The 19,917-nt window shown below is 47.7% G+C and overlaps 1 protein-coding gene across 3 annotated transcripts; it reads left to right on the top strand.

The window, feature by feature from the left end:
* Positions 1–1,832: 1,832 nt before the first annotated feature.
* Positions 1,833–15,717, top strand: pomgnt2 (protein O-linked mannose N-acetylglucosaminyltransferase 2 (beta 1,4-)). Of its 3 annotated transcripts, none has more exons than XR_011077209.1 (3): positions 1,833–2,060; positions 12,305–14,295; positions 15,548–15,717. XR_011077209.1 is itself a non-coding variant. In XM_068570300.1 (2 exons), the coding sequence occupies exon 2, from the start codon at positions 12,391–12,393 to the stop codon at positions 14,191–14,193; it is 1,803 nt and encodes a 600-aa protein (XP_068426401.1). In that variant the 5' UTR covers positions 1,833–2,060; positions 12,305–12,390; the 3' UTR covers positions 14,194–15,717. The 3 variants fall into 3 exon arrangements, 1 of the variants encoding a protein (XP_068426401.1); XR_011077208.1 differs by having other exon boundaries at positions 12,305–15,319; XM_068570300.1 differs by having other exon boundaries at positions 12,305–15,717.
* Positions 15,718–19,917: the final 4,200 nt, after the last annotated feature.

The following is a 19,917-nucleotide window of genomic DNA, read 5'->3' as shown; positions in this document are numbered from 1 at the left end:
TATATATATAGATGTACTATGTGTATTCATATTCGTGTGTATAGATGTACTGTGTCTGTCTGTGTGTGTATACATGTACAATGTGTGTATGTGTGTATAGATGTACTATGTGTGTATGTGTGTGTATACATGTACTGTGTGTGTATAGATGTATTGTGTGTGTCTGTGTGTATATATGTATTGTGTGTGTCTGTGTGTGTGTGTGTGTAGATGTACTGTGTGTGTCTGTGTGTGTGTGTGTAGATGTACTGTGTGTGTCTGTGTGTGTATACATGTACTGTGTGTGTCTGTGGGTCCATTGCCTGTGCTCCATGTCCTCCACTAGGTGGGGTGCAGTGCCTCCTAGTGGAGGACATGGAAACATGCATCCATTAACTTTCACACGTGCAGAGGTCCTGAGTCACGTGGTTCTTTCAGACTGACTTCGCTGCTTCAGCCGTCTCAGCCTCGAGGGAAACACATGTTGCTTCATGCGCTGCTCCAGTTTGAGATGTTTGTCTGTTCCATCATCGATGTCTTCTTTCAGACTAGTGAGGGAGAAAAACATCAAACATACAGATCTAGTTCATTTTACTACTTTGACTATTTAGGTCTTCAAAAGACTAATTATGAATGCTTTCAACACATCCATAAGTTTCTTAAGCACTAAATAAACGTTATGAACAGCACGACATGCAGCAGCTTCCACCAGGTTCTACACACCAACGACACAAACATGTACCACTCGCTAAAGAGCTCAAGGCTATGACCCAGTCTGTGATCCAGTCTGTATAAAGTCTGTGATCCAGTCTGTGATCAGGTATGTATACTGTCTGTGATCCAGTCTGTATGAAGTCTGTGATCCAGTCTGTGATCAGGTCTGCATACTGTCTGTGGTCAAGTCTGTATACAGTCTGTGATCCAGTCTGTGATCCGGTCTGCATACGATCTGTGACCAAGTCTGTGATCCAGTCTGTGATCAGGTCTGCATACTGTATGTTATCCAGTCTGTGGTCCTGTCTGTGATCCAGTCTGTGACCTAGTCTGTATACAGTCTGTGATCCAGTCTGTGACCTAGTCTGTGATCCAGTCTGTATACAGTCTGTGATCCAGTCTCTGATCAGGTCTGCATACTGTCTGTGATCCAGTATGTATACAGTCTGTGATCCAGTCTGTCATCCAGTCTGTGGTCATAGAACATGCCTTAAACTTAATATAATATTAATTTATCACTGACTATCTGTCTACGTGTCTGCATTTGTCTGTATCTAATGATCTGATTTCCGACTCGCAAAGCAGTGTTGCTTTGTGTCCTCCAGGGGGCAGTGTTGCTTTGTGTCCTCCAGGGGGCAGTGTTGCTTTGTGTCCTCCAGGGGGCAGTGTTGCGTTGTGTCCTCCAGGGGGCAGTGTTGCTGTGTCCTCCAGGGGGCAGTGTTGCTTTGTGTCCTCCAGGGGGCAGTGTTGCTTTGTGTTAGACTCGTCACCGGATGGAAACAAATTTGAAATATGTTGAAAATGTTGTTTTGTTTTTGTTTATTTGTTGTTTAAATGATCAACGTCATATATCTTGCTCATGCCATTCTGGACTGATTTGATCTGGTGACTTTTAATAAACACCTAAAATGTGTATTTTGAATGTTTTCTCCACTCCTGTCTGAGAAAAGACATATTATGAACTAAAATAGCCCAAAATCTCTAAATTGAGCAAAACCCTGTTGCTTTGTCATAACACAGGATCAGACGCACAGCGAGCAGTGACATGTGACGCGACAGAGGCGCGTGTGCCATCGCGAGATCTGAGCGCGAGACTTCCCCTCGGGGGGGCGGAGCCTAGACCAGCGGAGAGAGTCGGTATCCAGGCAGCTGCTCCGCCGCCTCTCGCTCTCTGACAGCCGGGTAAAAACCCCGCGAAGCGCCGCCCGGCCCCCGGACGAGCGGACGACGGAACGCGCCGTGGTTGCGTTGGACTCCCGGTGTCCGTGTCCGCCTCCCGCCCGGTGCTCCTGCCAGAGCCTCTCCGCGGGCAGCTAGCCTCCACGGACCGCGGGACACAAAGCGACCCTTCCTCACGGAGACCGAAGGTAAGCGTCTGTGTGCGGGCAGCGGCGCGTCCTGAGCCCCGGTGTCTGTGCCTCGGTGCCCCGGTGTCTCGGTGTCTGTGCCTCGGTGCCCCGGTGTCTCGGTGTCTGTGCCTCGGTGTCTCGGTGTCTGTGTCGGCGCGGTGCCGTGAGCCGGACTGTCATGGGGCTTCTTCTTGGTGTTGATGGCTCTCAGAGAGCCGCTTCAGTGCTCCACAGTTACAGTCAAAGGTGTGTGTGTGTGTGTGTGTGTGTGTGTGTGTGCGTGTGCGTGTGTGTGTGTGTGTACGTGTACGTGTGTGTACGTGCGCGTGTGATACTGGTTAAGTTCACCGTGCGTGTCTGTAGCGTCTCTCTGCTGTCATGTGAATGCATAATGTCAGTGCACATGAATCTATATTTAGAATGTGAACATGAATACATCATTTTATAATTTGCTGTATAGTACTTACTCTGGATACACCGTGCTGGTACCAGTAGACATACCAGTATAGATACCAGTAGACGTACCAGTATACATCCCAGTATAGATACCAGTATACATACCAGTGTAGATACCAGCAGACACACAGAAGAGCTAGTTAGCGTTAGCAGCCTTTAGCTTTGGTTACATTCGCTGTGGCTTTGCTTCATGAGCTTCTGCAAAGTCTCAACATGTATTTCCATCCAGTGTTCATTAACTCCTCACAGATCTTGTGTTGATGATGTTGAGTCTCAGATTATGGCTGCCGGGCCATTAATTCTCTTCTAGTGCCACACGCAGCTGCGAGCGGCCTCACTGGGTCCAGGATCACAGCCTCACTGGGTCCAGGATCACAGCCTCACTGGGTCCAGGATCACAGCCTCACTGGGTCCAGGATCACAGCCTCACTGGGTCCAGGATCACAGGTCACTGGGTCCAGGATCACAGCCTCAGTGGGTCCAGGATCACAGCCTCACTGGGTCCAGGATCACAGCCTCACTGGGTCCAGGATCACAGCCTCACTGGGTCCAGGATCACAGGTCACTGGGTCCAGGATCACAGGTCACTGGGTCCAGGATCACAGGTCACTGGGTCCAGGATCACAGCCTCATCAGAGCCTCAATAATGCAATCGTGTCGGCCTGGACCGGTCTCAAACCCATAACAGGAAGGTTCCATTCAGAGGACGAGGTCATTGTGGGTCCATCTTCTCATGTCAGAACCAACAGACCTGCAGCTGCTGCCCAGACCAGGGCCCTTCATGTTCTGTTCTTCCTGCAGTGTTCTGCAGTGTTCTGCAGTGTTCTTCCTGCAGTGTTCTGCGTGTTCTTCCTGCAGTGTTCTGCAGTGTTCTGCGTGGCCTCAGGCCTGCAGTCTTGTGTCCTCTCATCAGCTGCGTGGGCAGCGCTGCTTCTTTCTGGAGTTAGTTGAGAACATTTGTGTTCCAATAAGTTCCACCATGAGATGTGAACGTGTCCTTCCTTTGACCCTGTGTGTGGTGGTGTGTGTGGTGGTGTGTGTGTGGTGTGTGTGTGTGTGGTGGTGTGTGTGGTGGTGTGTGTGGTGGTGGTGTGTGGTGGTGTGTGTGTGTGGTGTGTGTGTGGTGTGTGTGTGGTGGTGGTGTGTGGTGTGGTGTGTGTGGTGTGTGTGGTGTGTGTGTGTGTGGTGTGTGTGGTGTGGTGTGTGTGGTGTGTGTGTGTGGTGTGTGTGTGGTGGTGTGTGGTCTGGTGTGTGTGGTGTGTGTGTGTGGTGTGTGTGTGGTGGTGTGTGTGTGGTGGTGTGTGTGGTGTGTGTGTGTGGTGTGTGTATGTGGTGTGTGTGTGGTGTTTTTGTCGTCATTCACATGACATCATGAACTTTTCCTCGTGTTTATATTAAATATTCAGATGTGATGTTGTACGTCGGCACACTGCAGCTCATTTATTTATCTTTTTATTTGTTTTTTCAAGATGACAATGAAAAATATATATATAACTAGAAAATTTCGCAAGAAATTTTGAAAGTGTGGCTACTACTGCCGTAAGACGTCGCAATATATAGCTTTTGTTTCTGACGCCCGTCTCTCCTCCAAAGCACTTGAGTTGGTTTGTGTGTTAAACTGATTGGCTGATATGAAGCACCTGTGTGCTGCCGTCGTCATGGTGACCAAGTGAGCGCCAGCAGACTGATTAGAGGCAGACTGGACTGTGGACTTAAGGAAATAAACTACTGAACGTCCTGAACACACACAAACGTATATGAAATATCATATGACCTTATTAATGATCACAGTGTTGACAACTACACAATATAAAACACACGTAAACGTCTTTGTGTGTGTATGTATGTGTGTCTGTGTATGTGTGTCTGTGTGTGTGAGACAAACAGACAGAGAGACAGAAGTCATCTGTGTTGTGTGTGTGTGTGTATGTGTTTGTTTGTTTGTGTGTGTGTGTATGTGTGTATGTGTGTCTGTGTGTGTGTGAGACAAACAGACAGAGAGACAGAAGTCATCTGTGTTGTGTGTGCGTGTGTAAGTGTCTGTGTGTCTGTTAAACTGCCCTAACGAGAACACCTGTGGGTCGCTAGAGCAAAGGTTGCCATGGTGATGACTTCAAAGGGACTTCCTTACGCTGAGCTTAATAGACCTAAATACTGTGGAACTCCTTTCAAACTATTTAAAAAAAATGGTACTTTAAAAGCCACTATTGCTTCGATATCGCATATTGAGCGTTAGGAAGACCTGATGAACAGATACTGTGACTGGCGAGTCTGTACGATAAAACATGTGTCTGTACGGGCGATTTACAAATCAGGTACGAGCTTCAGGGGAGACGTGGCTTTGGAGGGAGATTTAACATGGCGGCGGATGGCAGAGCGAGGTGGACTTGCTCTCACATTCAGTCCGATTTCAAGACGTCTGAGTCTGTTGGATTCCTATCGACCGCAGTTTATGACAGAAGACAATATTTCCAACGTTTCTATCCAACAATGGTGTATGAAGAGTGAACATTGTGCGAGTAAAGACAAAATACGTTTTATTTTTTTAGCAGTTTCTGTCGCTTCTTCTCACTCTGTTAATTGGTGCGCCACCCTCTACGAACATTTCGTGAAATTTTTTTGACAGTTTTTGACGTTTTTTGCATTTTTCGGGAAAACGGCCGGGCGAATCTCTTAGAAAAGTCATACCTCACGATTCCCGCGCAAACCGCACGTTTCGATGTATTTTTTACGCATGTGCTGGCAACGCTCTGGGAGGAGTAGTGGTTTGACTATAAGAAGAATAATAACTAGAAAATTTCGCAAGAAATTTTGAAAGTGTGGCTACTACTGCCGTAAGACCTCGCAATATATAGCTTTTGTTTCTGACGCCCGTCTCTCCTCCAAAGCACTTGAGTTGGTTTGTGTGTTAAACTGATTGGCTGATATGAAGCACCTGTGTGCTGCCGTCGTCATGGTGACCAAGTGAGCGCCAGCAGACTGATTAGAGGCAGACTGGACTGTGGACTTAAGGAAATAAACTACTGAACGTCCTGAACACACAAACGTATATGAAATATCATATGACCTTATTAATGATCAGTGTTGACAACTACACAATATAAAACACACCTAACCGTCTTTGTGTGTGTGTGTCTGTTTGTGTGTTTGTGTCTGTTTGTGTGTGTGTGTGTGTTTGTGTATGTGTTTGTTTGTTTGTGTGTGTGTATGTGTGTCTGTGTGTGTGAGACAAACAGACAGAGAGACAGAAGTCATCTGTGTTGTGTGTGCGTGTGTAAGTGTCTGCGTGTCTGTTAAACTGCCCTAACGAGAACACCTGTGGGTCGTTAGATCAAAGGTTGCCATGGTGATGACTTCAAAGGGACTTCCTTACGCTGAGCTTAATAGACCTAAATACTGTGGAACTCCTTTCAAACTATTTTTAAAAAATGGTACTTTAAAAGCCACTATTGCTTCGATATCGCATATTGAGCGTTAGGAAGACCTGATGAACAGACACTGTGACTGGCGAGTCTGTACGATAAAACATGTGTCTGTACGGGCGATTTACAAATCAGGTACGAGCTTCAGGGGAGACGTGGTTTTGGAGGGAGATTTAACATGGCGGCGGATGGCAGAGCGAGGTGGACTTGCTCTCACATTCAGTCCGATTTCAAGACGTCTGAGTCCGTTGGATTCCTATCGACCGCAGTTTATGACAGAAGACAAGATTTCCAACGTTTCTATCCAACAATGGTGTATGAAGAGTGAACATTGTGGGAGTAAAGACAAAATACGTTTTATTTTTTTAACAGTTTCTGTCGCTTCTTCTCACTCTGTTAATTGGCGCGCCACCCTCTACGAACGTTTCGTGAAATTTTTTTTATGTTTTTTGCATTTTTCGGGAAAACGTACGGGCGAATCTCTTAGAAAAGTCATACCTCACGATTCCCGCGCAAACCGCACGTTTCGATGTAATTTTTGCGCATGTGCTGGCAACGCTCTGGGAGGAGTAGTGGTTTGACTATAAGAAGAATAATAATAATAACTAGAAAATTTCGCAAGAAATTTTGAAAGTGTGGCTACTACTGCCGTAAGACGTCGCAATATATAGCTTTTGTTTCTGACGCCCGTCTCTCCTCCAAAGCACTTGAGTTGGTTTGTGTGTTAAACTGATTGGCTGATATGAAGCACCTGTGTGCTGCCGTCGTCATGGTGACCAAGTGAGCGCCAGCAGACTGATTAGAGGCAGACTGGACTGTGGACTTAAGGAAATAAACTACTGAACGTCCTGAACACACACAAACGTATATGAAATATCATATGACCTTATTAATGATCACAGTGTTGACAACTACACAATATAAAACACACGCAAACGTCTTTGTGTGTGTATGTATGTGTGTCTGTGTATGTGTGTCTGTGTGTGTGAGACAAACAGACAGAGAGACAGAAGTCATCTGTGTTGTGTGTGCGTGTGTAAGTGTCTGCGTGTCTGTTAAACTGCCCTAACGAGAACACCTGTGGGTCGCTAGAGCAAAGGTTGCCATGGTGATGACTTCAAAGGGACTTCCTTACGCTGAGCTTAATAGACCTAAATACTGTGGAACTCCTTTCAAACTATTTAAAAAAAATGGTACTTTAAAAGCCACTATTGCTTCGATATCGCATATTGAGCGTTAGGAAGACCTGATGAACAGATACTGTGACTGGCGAGTCTGTACGATAAAACATGTGTCTGTACGGGCGATTTACAAATCAGGTACGAGCTTCAGGGGAGACGTGGCTTTGGAGGGAGATTTAACATGGCGGCGGATGGCAGAGCGAGGTGGACTTTCTCTCACATTCAGTCCGATTTCAAGACGTCTGAGTCTGTTGGATTCCTATCGACCGCAGTTTATGACAGAAGACAAGATTTCCAACGTTTCTATCCAACAATGGTGTATGAAGAGTGAACATTGTGGGAGTAAAGACAAAATACGTTTTATTTTTTTAGCAGTTTCTGTCGCTTCTTCTCACTCTGTTAATTGGTGCGCCACCCTCTACGAACATTTCGTGAAATTTTTTTGACAGTTTTTGACGTTTTTTGCATTTTTCGGGAAAACGGCCGGGCGAATCTCTTAGAAAAGTCATACCTCACGATTCCCGCGCAAACCGCACGTTTCGATGTATTTTTTACGCATGTGCTGGCAACGCTCTGGGAGGAGTAGTGGTTTGACTATAAGAAGAATAATAATAATAAGCCCGCAGGAGAACATGAAGTGTGCTTCCAGCATGGGGTCTATGACCCCATGCGGCTGAAGCCACACTTAATAACTAGAAAGAGCATTTCCTGCTGAAAATGCGTTGGAATGCAAAAAGCTGAAGCTTATAGCTGAAATATTTGAAAGAAATAGCTGAATATAGCGGAACATAGTGGAATATAGCTTAAATTAGCTAAATATAGCTAAATATATTTGAAAATGAAAGAATAGCTGAATATATGTAAAAATAGCTGAATATATTAATATAGCTGAAAATAGCGGAATAGATGAATATATAAATAAATAGCAAATCATTATTGAAAATATAGAAAAGGCAAAATACCTACTGAAACATTTTACAGTTCAAAGTCATTTAATTGAACTGTTGAAAATTCTTGTCGTTTAAATTTATAATTGGAAAAGTTGAAAGGAAAACTGCATCATCTAAATCAGGGGTGTCAAACATACGACCCGGCCCGCCACAGTGTCCAGTCCAACAGAAGAAAAAAAAAAGTTTTTTTGAAAAATTAAAATCTGTCATAGGTGGGGTTTGAACCACTGACCCTTTGCTCCTAAGGCGGAGTTGCTAACCACTGATCTACAGGTGCAGTTGGTGTGAGACCTGATATTACTGAGTGTCTACAAAACCATCCGTCAAACCTCAACGTGAACGTCAGTGACGCTGTTAATCCTGACGTTTATAACCAAAGTGACCTGCACACACGCGCGCGCACACACACACACGAACGTGCACGCGACCATAATAACACGTTCACGCGCGAGCACGGCCGTTCATGTGCGCCACCCGTTCGCGTGTGCGGCCGCTTACGTGCCTGCTGCCTGTAGATGCACAGACCAAAGGGCTGCTGCTGGGGACGGACCGGCTCTCCCATTCAGTCGGACCTCAACACGTCTTATCTGTTGGATTCCTATCGACCGCAGTTTACGGCAGAAGACAAGATTTCCAACGTTTTGAGCTATAAATTATGTCCAAAGAGTATACGGTTTGGAGTAGAGAGCAAGTTTAAAATATGTGTATCGCCAAGTGCCCTCGCTCTGGAGTATTACGTCACTGCTCTGAGCTGCCCAACACACAATAATGAGAAAGGCAGAAAAGGTGCGGAAAAACTATAAAACGAAAACGCCGACAGTTAAAACAATATAGGATATATCGAAAAGATGAGTAATACAATAACAGCAAAAACGTTTTGTCAACATTTTAAAGGTGGAATGGTGTCTCTAGCTGGAGGCATGACAGAGCCTTTCCCTTTTGAAGTTGAAGAGTTGAAAGCGGATTTGAAGATGTTCTTCATTGGAAACCATTCATTTTTTTTTTATAAAAAGCTGAATAATTTTAAAATTTGAGAAAATATGAAAAATGTAAAAGCGTAGATTAATAGCTAAAGGTTTTGTCAACATTTGGAATTTTAAATATTGTCTCAAGCTCAATGTATGAAGAAACTGTAAACGTTTGAAGTTGAAGATGATTTGAAGATTTCCCCATTGGGTCCCATTATAAACAAAATCATAAAAAGCTTAATAATTCAAAGATTTGAAAAGTCAGAAATATGAAAGGTCTTAGCCATCGTGTCCTTAGGTAACTGAATATTTTTATAATTGAACTTTTTTCTGTAGCTGAAAATATGAAAGAGTTGAAGAGGTCCAAAATACGGATGGAAGAAATAGAATAATAATAATAAAAAGTTTAATAAAGATTTGAAGAACAATAGTTGGAATGCTTGCAGCATTCCAACTAATAAGCCCGCAGGAGAACATGAAGTGTGCTTCCAGCATGGGGTCTATGACCCCATGCGGCTGAAGCCACACTTAATAATAAGCCCGCAGGAGAACATGAAGTGTGCTTGCAGCATGGGGTCTATGACCCCATGCGGCTGAAGCCACACTTAACAAAAAGGACAATATTTCAATGTTTTGACAGTTTTCACTGACTTCAGGATGGTTGAAATGATATTCCATAAGTTAAAAAGTGAATTGAAATCGATGATCACTCTGTCACACATCACTCTGTCACACATCACTCTGTCACACATCACTCTGTCACACAGGAGCATCACTCTGTCACACATCACTCTGTCACACGTCACTCTGTCACACAGGAGCATCACTCTGTCACAAATCACTCTGTCACACATCACTCTGTCACACGTCACTCTGTCACACATCACTCTGTCACACATCACTCTGTCACACAGGAGCATCACTCTGTCACACATCACTCTGTCACACATCACTCTGTCACTCTGTCGTGGCTCAGGCGATGACATCATCTAACATGTCATGATATTTGTTTGTGATCTTTCCCTGCGTGAACTCTTCCTCTTCCTCTCTGCAGACGTATTCCAGGTCACTTGAAATGAGCTCCACAGACACACAGCTCTCGTGTGTTCTGCTTGCTGTGACTGGTTCTAAACCAACAGAACCAGACAAACCAGCGGCGCGGCGTCGTGCCGGGGCTTTGGTCTTTCTGAGGCTCTCGCTGGCGGCTCCAGGGCTCCAGGGCTGATGGCAGAGGACGTCCTCTGCCATCAGCCCTGGAGCCCTGGAGCCGCCAGCGAGAGCCTCTGGCCTCGTGGACGAGGAGGAGCCTGCAGGAAGCTGCTGCCCGCCTCACCAGCAGCCTCCTCTTCACGCTTCATTTCACCCGTTTTGTGCAGCCGAGTCAGCAGCGAGGCGGCGCCGCAGTACAGATGCACGTGGAGCGGCCGTGACGTGTGTCATGGGAATAACACGCAGCGTTCATAACGGAGGGTCAGACATCTCTCCTGCATGACCTCCATGACGAAGGCAAAGTGCCTACTCCAGTGTGTCTTTTAATGCGCTTCAGGTTGTCTTTTCAACCCACTGCCTCATGAACTGTGCACGTTGTGCTGCGTGCACGTTGTGCTGCTGCGTGCACGTTGTGCTGCTGCGTGCACGTTGTGCTGCTGCGTGCACGTTGTGCTGCGTGTCATCAGTGACCCCGCTGCCACAGATGTATTGTACTTGTTGGGATGTCAGAAATAGCTCAGAGACTCTGAGGCAGCAGCAGAAACCAGAGCAGTGGAGGAAAGAGCCACAGCGAGGTGCAGTCCATCCACACGCTGCTGCGCAGGAACCGGGAGTAGAAACAATACACAAGAACGTGCAGCTTTAGGAACCAGAGATTCGTGTGTGTGTGTGTGTGTCTGTCTGTCTGTCTGTGTGTGTGTGTGTGTGTGTGTGTGTGTGTGTGTGTGTGTGTGTGTGTGTGTGTGTGTGTGTTCAGTTGGTCCTGATGGGCTTCACAGAGGAAGCGTCTCTCTAGCTCCCCTGGTGGACGCTGTGCCATCATCATCTCAGCGTCTCTGCGTGTGGATACCAGTGTTGCTGATAGGAAGTGTGTCCCATACTGCTGGAGCTGCACCTGATATCACGTTGCTGTACGAGTGATCAACTCTTTTAGGCTGAACAACAACAACACGTGTCACTTGCTACTCCATCGGTGCTAATCCCAAACCTCTCTTCTCCCCGTGGTGCTTCACTGTCCAGTCTGCAGGAGGAGAGCTAGTTCACGTTAGCCGTTGGCAGCACGGCCCTCTGGGCTAAAGGGAGCTAACGGCTAACGAGGTTTTGTTGAGTATTGTGCGAAGTTAAACTGTGAATGTGTTCTCAAGAATGTTATCTTGTGAAATAAAGTTCTTGGCAAGAAACTTTAATGTTTTCACAGCAATATAAAAAAATATTAGAGGGAATATAACTTCTAACGGTCGGTACCAGGTGTCACTACCCAGTGTCGGTACCAGGTGTCACTACCCAGTGTCGGTACCAGGTGTCGGTACCAGAGATCAGTACCAGGTGTCACTACTTAGTGTCAGTACCAGGTGTCACTTCTAAGTGTCGGTACCAGGTATCAGTACCAGGTCACGGTACTGGGAGGGAGGGGGGGGTTACCAGGGATCAGTACCAGGTGTCAGCTGGTGCAAGTTCAACTGTCAGAATTGGTGTCGGGAGGGAAAAGGACTTGTTATTATTGGACCAGACACCGGATCAGAGAAAGGAAATGGAGAAGTACTTCTATGCTGCGGTTGGCTAAGTTAGCCTCAGGCGGGTATTAGCATGCCACAGGCAGCTGCTGGCTGCTGCGCTGAACGGTACCGGTTGGGTTCAGAGCCCCTCAATGACTCACTTGTTCCCTCCGTATGCAAATGAGTGGAGAGCAAAGCTCTTGTTCTTTCCCCTGAGCCTCCTCTCAGGGTAATGTGTCCTGACAGATCCAGCGAGGTGACAGAGGAAGTAAGGTTAAGAACATGTCTCTTGTGTTCGCCAAGGTAAACAGCCATGTTCCCCACGGAGAGCAGGACCCTCTGATGCGGCGTGAGCGCTTCAGCAACATGGGCTTGACTTGTTGTTATACCAGTGCTCTTTCCTGTCCGCTGCTCGCTCATCAGTTACTTACTAGCACTGATCATGACTTTTAGTTTTTTAGACTGGATTCCTGAGTCATTTGTTCTTGACCTTACGTCATTTCTTCTTTTCTTGTCCTTGCTCTCTCTTTCCCTCTTTCTACCTGTGCCCCTCTCATCTGTCTCTTTCTTGCTTTTGCAGGCTGTTGTCTGGCGGCGGATGCCTCGTCGCCTCCCGTGGAGGTCGGAGGCCAGCTGCAGGCAGGAGGCGGGTCCTCCCTGGCAGTGATGCGGGCTTCGGTGGCGGGCTGCAGGATGAGCGTGGGCGCGCTCCTGAACGGGCTGCTGGTCTCCGTGGTCGCAGCTCTGCTTTGGAAGTATTCCAAGCTGAGTGAGCACGCCGCCCTGCTGGAGGAGGAGCTGCACATGACACGGCAGTCGCAGGAGCTCTCGCAGGCCCGCATCGACTACCACGTGGCCCTGCAGGCCCTGCAGGAGCACGGCACCCGCATGGTCTGCACCGGCAAGATGCACACCGACCGCGTCTGCCGCTTCGACTACCTGTGCTACTGCTCGGAGGCAGAGGAGTTTGTGTTCTTCCACTCCAACTCCTCTGTCATGTTGCCAAATCTGGGCTCCAGGCGCTTCCAACCGGCCCTGTTGGACCTGTCGTCAGTAGAGGATCACAACACCCAGTACTTCAACTTTTTGGAGCTCCCGGCCGCTGCTTTAAAGTTCATGCCGAAGCCGGTGTTCGTCCCGGATGTGACTCTAATCCTAAACCGGTTTAATCCAGACAACCTAATGCACGTGTTCCACGATGACCTGATCCCAGCCTTCTACACCATGAAACAGTATTCGGACTTGGATGATGAGGCGCGTTTGGTTTTCATGGAGGGCTGGGGCGAAGGCCCACACTTTGACCTCTACCGGCTGCTCAGCAGCAAGCAGCCGCTGCTCAAAGAGCAGCTGAGGAACTTTGGCAAGCTCATGTGTTTCACTAAGTCCTACGTCGGCCTCTCCAAGATGACCACCTGGTACCAGTACGGCTTTGTTCAACCACAGGGACCCAAGGCCAACATGTTGGTCTCAGGAAATGAGATCAGACAGTTCGCGAGGGCTCTGATGGAGAAAATGAACATCACGAGAGTGGAGGAGGTGTACAAGGATGGAGGCAGTGTCGAAGATGAAAAAGAGAGACGGGACGATTACGTGGTGGTGTTCAGTCGCTCCTCCACCAGGCTGATCCTGAACGAAGCCGAGCTCATCATGGCCCTGGCCCACGAGTTCCAGATGAGAGTGGTGACGGTGTCTCTGGAGGAGCAGTCCTTCCCCGGCATCGTCCAGGTGATCAGCGGCGCCTCCGTGTTGGTCAGCATGCATGGCGCTCAGCTCATCACCTCCCTCTTCCTCCCCAGAGGAGCTGCTGTGGTGGAACTGTTCCCCTTCGCGGTGAACCCAGAGCAGTACACGCCGTATAAAACCCTCGCCACCCTTCCAGGCATGGACCTTCACTACATCTCCTGGAGGAACACTCAGGAGGAGAACACCATCGCCCACCCTGACCGACCCTCGGAGCAAGGGGGCATCGCTCACCTGGAGAAGGAGGAGCGGGAGCGGATCCTGGCGAGCAGAGACGTGCCCAGGCACCTGTGCTGCCGCAACCCGGAGTGGCTCTTCCGCATCTACCAGGACACTATGGTGGACATCCCTTCCTTCCTGGAAGCCCTGAAAGAGGGCATGAAGACAAAGCCCAGCTCGAAGAAGTCCAAGCCGGCCAGCACAGTCCACCCGGGCCGGGTCAGAGAACCGCAGTGTCAGACCTCGGTACAAACCACCAACGAGGCCAAGCTCACGGTCTCCTGGCAGATACCGTGGAACCTGAAGTACTTGAAGGTGAGAGAGGTGAAGTACGAGGTGTGGATCCAGGAGCAGGGAGAGAACACCTACATGCCTTATATCCTCCCCCAGCAGAACTACACCTTCTCCGAGAACATCAAGCCCTTCACCACCTACCTGGTGTGGGTCAGGTGTATCTTCAACAAGAACCTGCTGGGCCCCTTTGCAGACGTGCTCATGTGCAGGACCTAGTACAAACACCAGGCCAGTTGTGGCGTTGCACTTTTACACAAAAGGTGGACTCATTCTTGTTCCAGACAATCACTTCGGAGCAGTGGAGTGTGTGAGGACAGTGTATCCTGTGGGGTTTGCTCTTGTGGCATGGCGGACGTTCACAACCCTCCAGCAGGCTGCTGAGCTCCTCCTGTCATGTTCCTGCAGTCATGTTCCTCCTGTCATGTTCCTCCTGTCATGTTCCTCCTGTCATGTTCCTCCTGTCATGTTCCTCCTGTCATGTTCCTCCTGTCATGTTCCTCCTGTCATGTTCCTCCTGTCATGTTCCTCGGCCAGTAGACAACCAGACGACAGAGACGAACCACATAAGACTTGAACCGCAGGGTCAGAGCTCAGCGCTACAGCCCTCAATGAAAGGAAAGTGTGTTGAACCCGAGAGAGAAAGTTCTGAACCACGACTCTACCGGAAAACAAATCAGCAGATTTATTTATGTGCAAATGATATATGAAATGTTGTAGTATTAGTCAAAACACTGGTTCTTTACCTTTTACAGTATGCAGTAGAGCTTTTCTAGGGGCAGCAAGAAAGACTTCAGACCAGCAGGACTTCAGTTACAAACCGTTGTGAGCAGAACCAAAACCAAAGCAACATGTTCCCGTCTTTCATGTCATGTTACTTTCTCATAATTCTAATAATTACTCAGATTTGTACCATTTTAAAACTGGTGTTGAAAGACATTGTGAAGGATTTGATTCTCACCGTAATCGACATGTTGGACCCAGAAAGCAAAGAGAGACTATTTTTAAAAGGAGCTGTCTTTGTTGTTCCCTCACATCTCATCAACACAACAACACACACGTGTTTCCACAGTGCCATGCATTAATAACTAACATCCATTTGACTGCATATATAGATGATTTCTCTCTACTTGGCACTAATTACAGCTGTAAGAACGATCATGTCTGTGGATAGTGAATCACCGCTGCAGGCTGTGCTTAGTGTCGCTGCAGCGGCGGGAAGACAACATGTTGCTGCCTCGTGTTCATCACAACGACATCACACCTGAGTTTCTTTTACTTTCCTCAAAGGTTTCTGTAGCTGTTAGAAGAACGATGGACTGTAGATTGAACCAGACCTCCAGAGGTGAGGAGGCTGTTGGAGTAGTTTTCTGTACCATGTTTCTAATGAAGTGCTTGTTGGTAGATGTCTTTAGACACTGCATCGAGGTGTTAGCTTGTGCTGCTAGAGCTGTAGCAAGAGATGTTTATTCATGGAGATGAAAGCTAAACAAACACTGCCACCAGGTTGTTGTGTGATATTGTGCCATTGTTACGGAGATGTTGTGTACTTTTTCCTGAACATGATTACCAGCGGGTTCTCGCTCCCAACTCCTCAAACAAGTGTTGGGTTGTGAAGAGGAGATGGACGTCCGGCTGTCCGTGACTCTGTGAAGCTCCAGAGCACCGGTTCTCCACCCGTCTGTCTGCAGGAAACATGCTCAACTTCCCAAAGTGATTTAATAAAAAGATGTTTGAACCTGAGACAGTACAGGGTACTGTGTGCACGAGGTAGTACAACATGCGTAACCATTCAGGAGCTCCAGCCTTTTCTGACAGACTCAACAGCGTTCATGCACAAACATGAAACACAAAAGTCAAACTACTGAGAAATAGTTTCAAAAAGACTAAAATGATGTAACTCTAGCTGAGAATACTGAGTCGATGACCACCGCTGCTCTATTGAGGAGCTTTTACCACAAACTCTAAATACATCAAATGCAATTTAAAATAGATTCAAGTATTCAAAATGTACTTCTGATTACCTTGAAAACAATAAGCAGCATCCCTTCACCCTGAGGGCAACACTGACTAGAGCTGAGTGGAGGAGTTCATACTGGGAGAACTGGGGATGTTCGCTAGAGTCTGGACTTCTGCTGCGTTCCCACTAAAAGAGTTGCTCAAGTAGATTAGACGCAAAGTCAGTGCACAGGACGCAACGTGCATTTCCTCCGGACGGCAGTGACGCGTGTGAACGCAGCTTGAAGGAGTGCGAATAGACGCCACTTTCCTCACAATGTCTTTTGGGAAAACGGGAAACAGTCACTGCTCGAGATCGGTTTCAGGGGCACGAGAACCTGGAAGAAACCTTTGAAGAACTCCACGCTCAAGCAAGTCACTCCCACAATGCCCGGCAAACAAGACCGAGCACGAACGCCACCGTCCTGGGACGTGGCCGAGTCCTGGTGAAGCGGCCGAGTCCTGGTGAAGCGGCCGAGTCCTGGTGAAGCGGCCGAGTCCTGGTGAAGCGGCCGAGTCCTGGTGAAGCGGCCGAGTCCGGGTGAAGCGGCCGAGTCTGGGTGAAGCGGCTGGACCCGGCCTCTCCACGCCGACCTCCAGCTGGTCTCGGCTGACGGAGGAAATGAAAAGTCATCCAAACGTTGAGAAGTGTGAAACTATTGCAGGCAAAGCTAGAATCAGCTGCTGGATGTCACTTTGGTCTCAGGTGAACTGGGCGACCCGACGGTGGAGCAGGATTGGATAAAGGTCCAGCGTCTTAGAAGGAAGTTAGCGCTTTAGGACCAGAACACCTGAAAGGAACAAACAGTCTCGTTGCTCAATGAATGGATCCATCAGAGCCCGGTTCCTGTCAGCGTTGACTTATTTTAACTTCAACATTACAACTTACCATAGGTGAGGGTTGGAACGTAGACGACCAGTAAATAGAGAGCTCCTCCTTCCGACTCAGCTCCCTCTTCACCAAGACGGACCGGTACAGCGCCTGTTTTACTGCTGCAGCCGCACCGATCCGCCTGTCGATCTCTCGCTCCACCTTACCCTCACTCAACAAGACCCCGAGGTACTTGAACTCCTTCGCTTGGGGCAGGCATGTTGTCCCCACCTGAAGGGAGCAATCCACCGGTTTCCGGCAGAGAACCATGGCCTCGGATTTGGAGGCGCTAACCCTCATCCCTGCCGCTTCACACTCGGCTGCAAAACGCCCCAGCGAATGCTGGAGGTCACGTTCCGAGGAAGCAAACAGGACCACATCATCTGCAAACAGCAGAGAGGCGATCCCGAGGCCCCAGAACCGGATTTCCTCCGCCCCCCGGCTGCGCCTAGAACCCTCACGTTCCAACCCTCACCTATGGTCACGAACTCTGGGTCGTGACCGAAAGAACGAGGTCGCGGATACAAGCGGCTGAAATGAGCTTCCTCCGTAGGGTGACCGGGCTCAGCCTTAGAGATAGGGTAAGGAGCTCGGACATCAGGAGGGAGCTTGGAGTCGAGCCGCTGCTCCTTCGTATCGAAAGTAGTCATCTGAGGTGGTTCGGGCATCTCATCCGGATGCCTCCTGGACGCCTCCCATTAGAGGTTTTCCAGGCACGTCCAACTGGGAAGAGGCCCCGGGGAAGACCCAGGACACGCTGGAGGGATTATATCTCCCGGCTGGCCTGGGAACGTCTCGGGTCCCCAGAACGAGCTGGAACATGTTGCGGGTGAGAGGGAAGCCTGGGTCGGTCTGCTGGGTGCTGCCACCGCGACCCGACCCCGGATAAGTGGCGGAAAATGGATGGATGGATGGATGGATTACAACTTAACGTACTGATTAAAACCCAAACCGTGAGGTTTGTTCCTCAGCCCAGCAGGTGGGGGAGTTCAGCGTGTTGAGGTCTACCTGAGGATGGAAACACTTCCTGGTTGCAGAGCTCCTGACCAGGTGGAGAGGGAACGAGTTGCTGTGAGGCGACCAACGTCACGTTGCTCTCTTCGTGAAGTGTGACTGCTGAGATCTGAAGTCCTTTTCTCAGTCTGTAACCTCCCTGATGTCTTTATTTAAGTTCTCAAATGCAGTTTTGTTTTCCATTGCATGTTTTAAGAGATTATTTTTGAGCTGTGCGTGCAGGATGTGATGGATTAGACATGTTTGTGTTGTTGTGTAGATGTGTGTGTCTGCCTCAGTGAAACCAGAGACACGTCTCTGTTTCTACATGACAAGTTTCTTTTTCAGTAACTGTGATTGAATAAAGAAGCTTGTTTCCTACAGTGTCTGTTTTGTTCTCAGTGTTTTTATCAATAATCTGAACTAAGTTTCTTAATGGAAGAAGCTCGCTGAACGGTCGTTTATATAAAGAGTTTGACTCAGGGATACTTTTAGTTTGTGACAGATGAGACTATTCCACTCATGTGTAAAGTGCACAGTAGCGAGTTAGCTTAGCATAGAGCTCAGAGTGAACACCACCTTGAGGTCTCAGTGGAAGGTGTTCATCCTCTTTGCCTGTTTGACTTGTTGCTCCGTTGTGTGCAGCACACAAATGTTTTCCACTCAAAACTGATTCTGAAAATATTACAAAAGACAAATTGGAAACGATAGAGTAAATTATTATATACTACGTATACTCAAAGTAATACTTATTCAGTTCAGTTTATTCTGTATAGATCATAATCATGAATACAAACTCCTCTCAGAGCGTTACAGTCTGTCATGACGTCGCGTCCCAGGACCTCACACCAGGATCAACTCCCCAAATAAAGATATTAAAACCTTTACCAGGGAAACAGGAAGAAGCTTCATAGAGCAACAGGATCCTCTATCAGGATGGACAGAAGCAACAGATGTCATGTGACCAGGATGGACAGAAGCAACAGATGTCATGTGACCAGGATGGACAGAAGCAACAGATGTCATGTGACCAGGATGGACAGAAGCAACAGATGTCATGTGACCAGGATGGACAGAAGCAACAGATGTCATGTGACCAGGATGGACAGAAGCAACAGATGTCATGTGACCAGGATGGACAGAAGCAACAGATGTCATGTGACCAGGATGATCAATAACAGAGTTATGAGTGAGGTCAATATAGTAAAATAATAATAAAATAATCAAAACGTAGCCGTGTTTCATTCACTGCAGACAGTTGATGTAAAGAGTGACACGCCTCCAGGGTGAAGTCCACATGATGTTTATTATGTTTATTATATTATTATGTTTATTATATTATTATGAATGTGTTGCCTTTATGTGCTGAAGCCCTCATGTAGTTTAATTGTGTTTAATGGTGTTCAAACATCTTGAATTCACTTCATGTGTTATTAACTGATGCTAATAATTAATGTGTGCTATTGGAGTTTTAATGATGTCACAACCCATTGTCTGTGGTTGCCATGGTCACACCAGTAAAATAAGTCCATTGTTCAGGAAGCGGCTGAACAATAACTGTGCTCATTCACAGCAGCAATTTGACAAAAAGACTCAGCTGTCAATCATCTCAGTGTTTGATATGTTAGTGCTCGATCCCTGAGCCACCGGGGAGGAAGAGGAGGATGAAGAAGAGGAAGATGAACAGGAGGACGAGAATGAAGATGAGAATGAGGAAGAGGAGGTTTGGACATTCTCTAATGAACACATCACCTCATGCTGTTTGCTCTTTACACCTTTATGTGTTTACTCGGACACTAGAGACACTATTTATTTATTATTTATTATTTATTTGTTTCATGTGTGAGAGCGACAGACGATGTGAGCGCCCAGCAGGACTCCTCCGTCACGGCTTCATCATGCAGCAGAATGCTGAAGGTCATTATCAGAGCCATGGAGATGGACGAGAACAAGATGGACGCCTGCTGCTGCTGCCAAGAGGCCGGTGGCGGGATGAGAGTCACAGCTCTGCTCTCTGGGAGGAAGGAGGAAAGGAAACAAGGAGCTGAGTTATCCTCCTTATTAGTCTAACCCTCTTATCA

Source organism: Clinocottus analis, unplaced genomic scaffold (assembly GCF_023055335.1).
Source record: "Clinocottus analis isolate CAN_PGR_092001 unplaced genomic scaffold, fCliAna1.0.p SCAF_9, whole genome shotgun sequence".
Classification (NCBI taxonomy): Eukaryota; Metazoa; Chordata; class Actinopteri; order Perciformes; family Cottidae; genus Clinocottus; species Clinocottus analis.
Note: the sequence above shows the minus strand (reverse complement) of the source record. Positions and strands in the feature narration are given on the sequence as shown.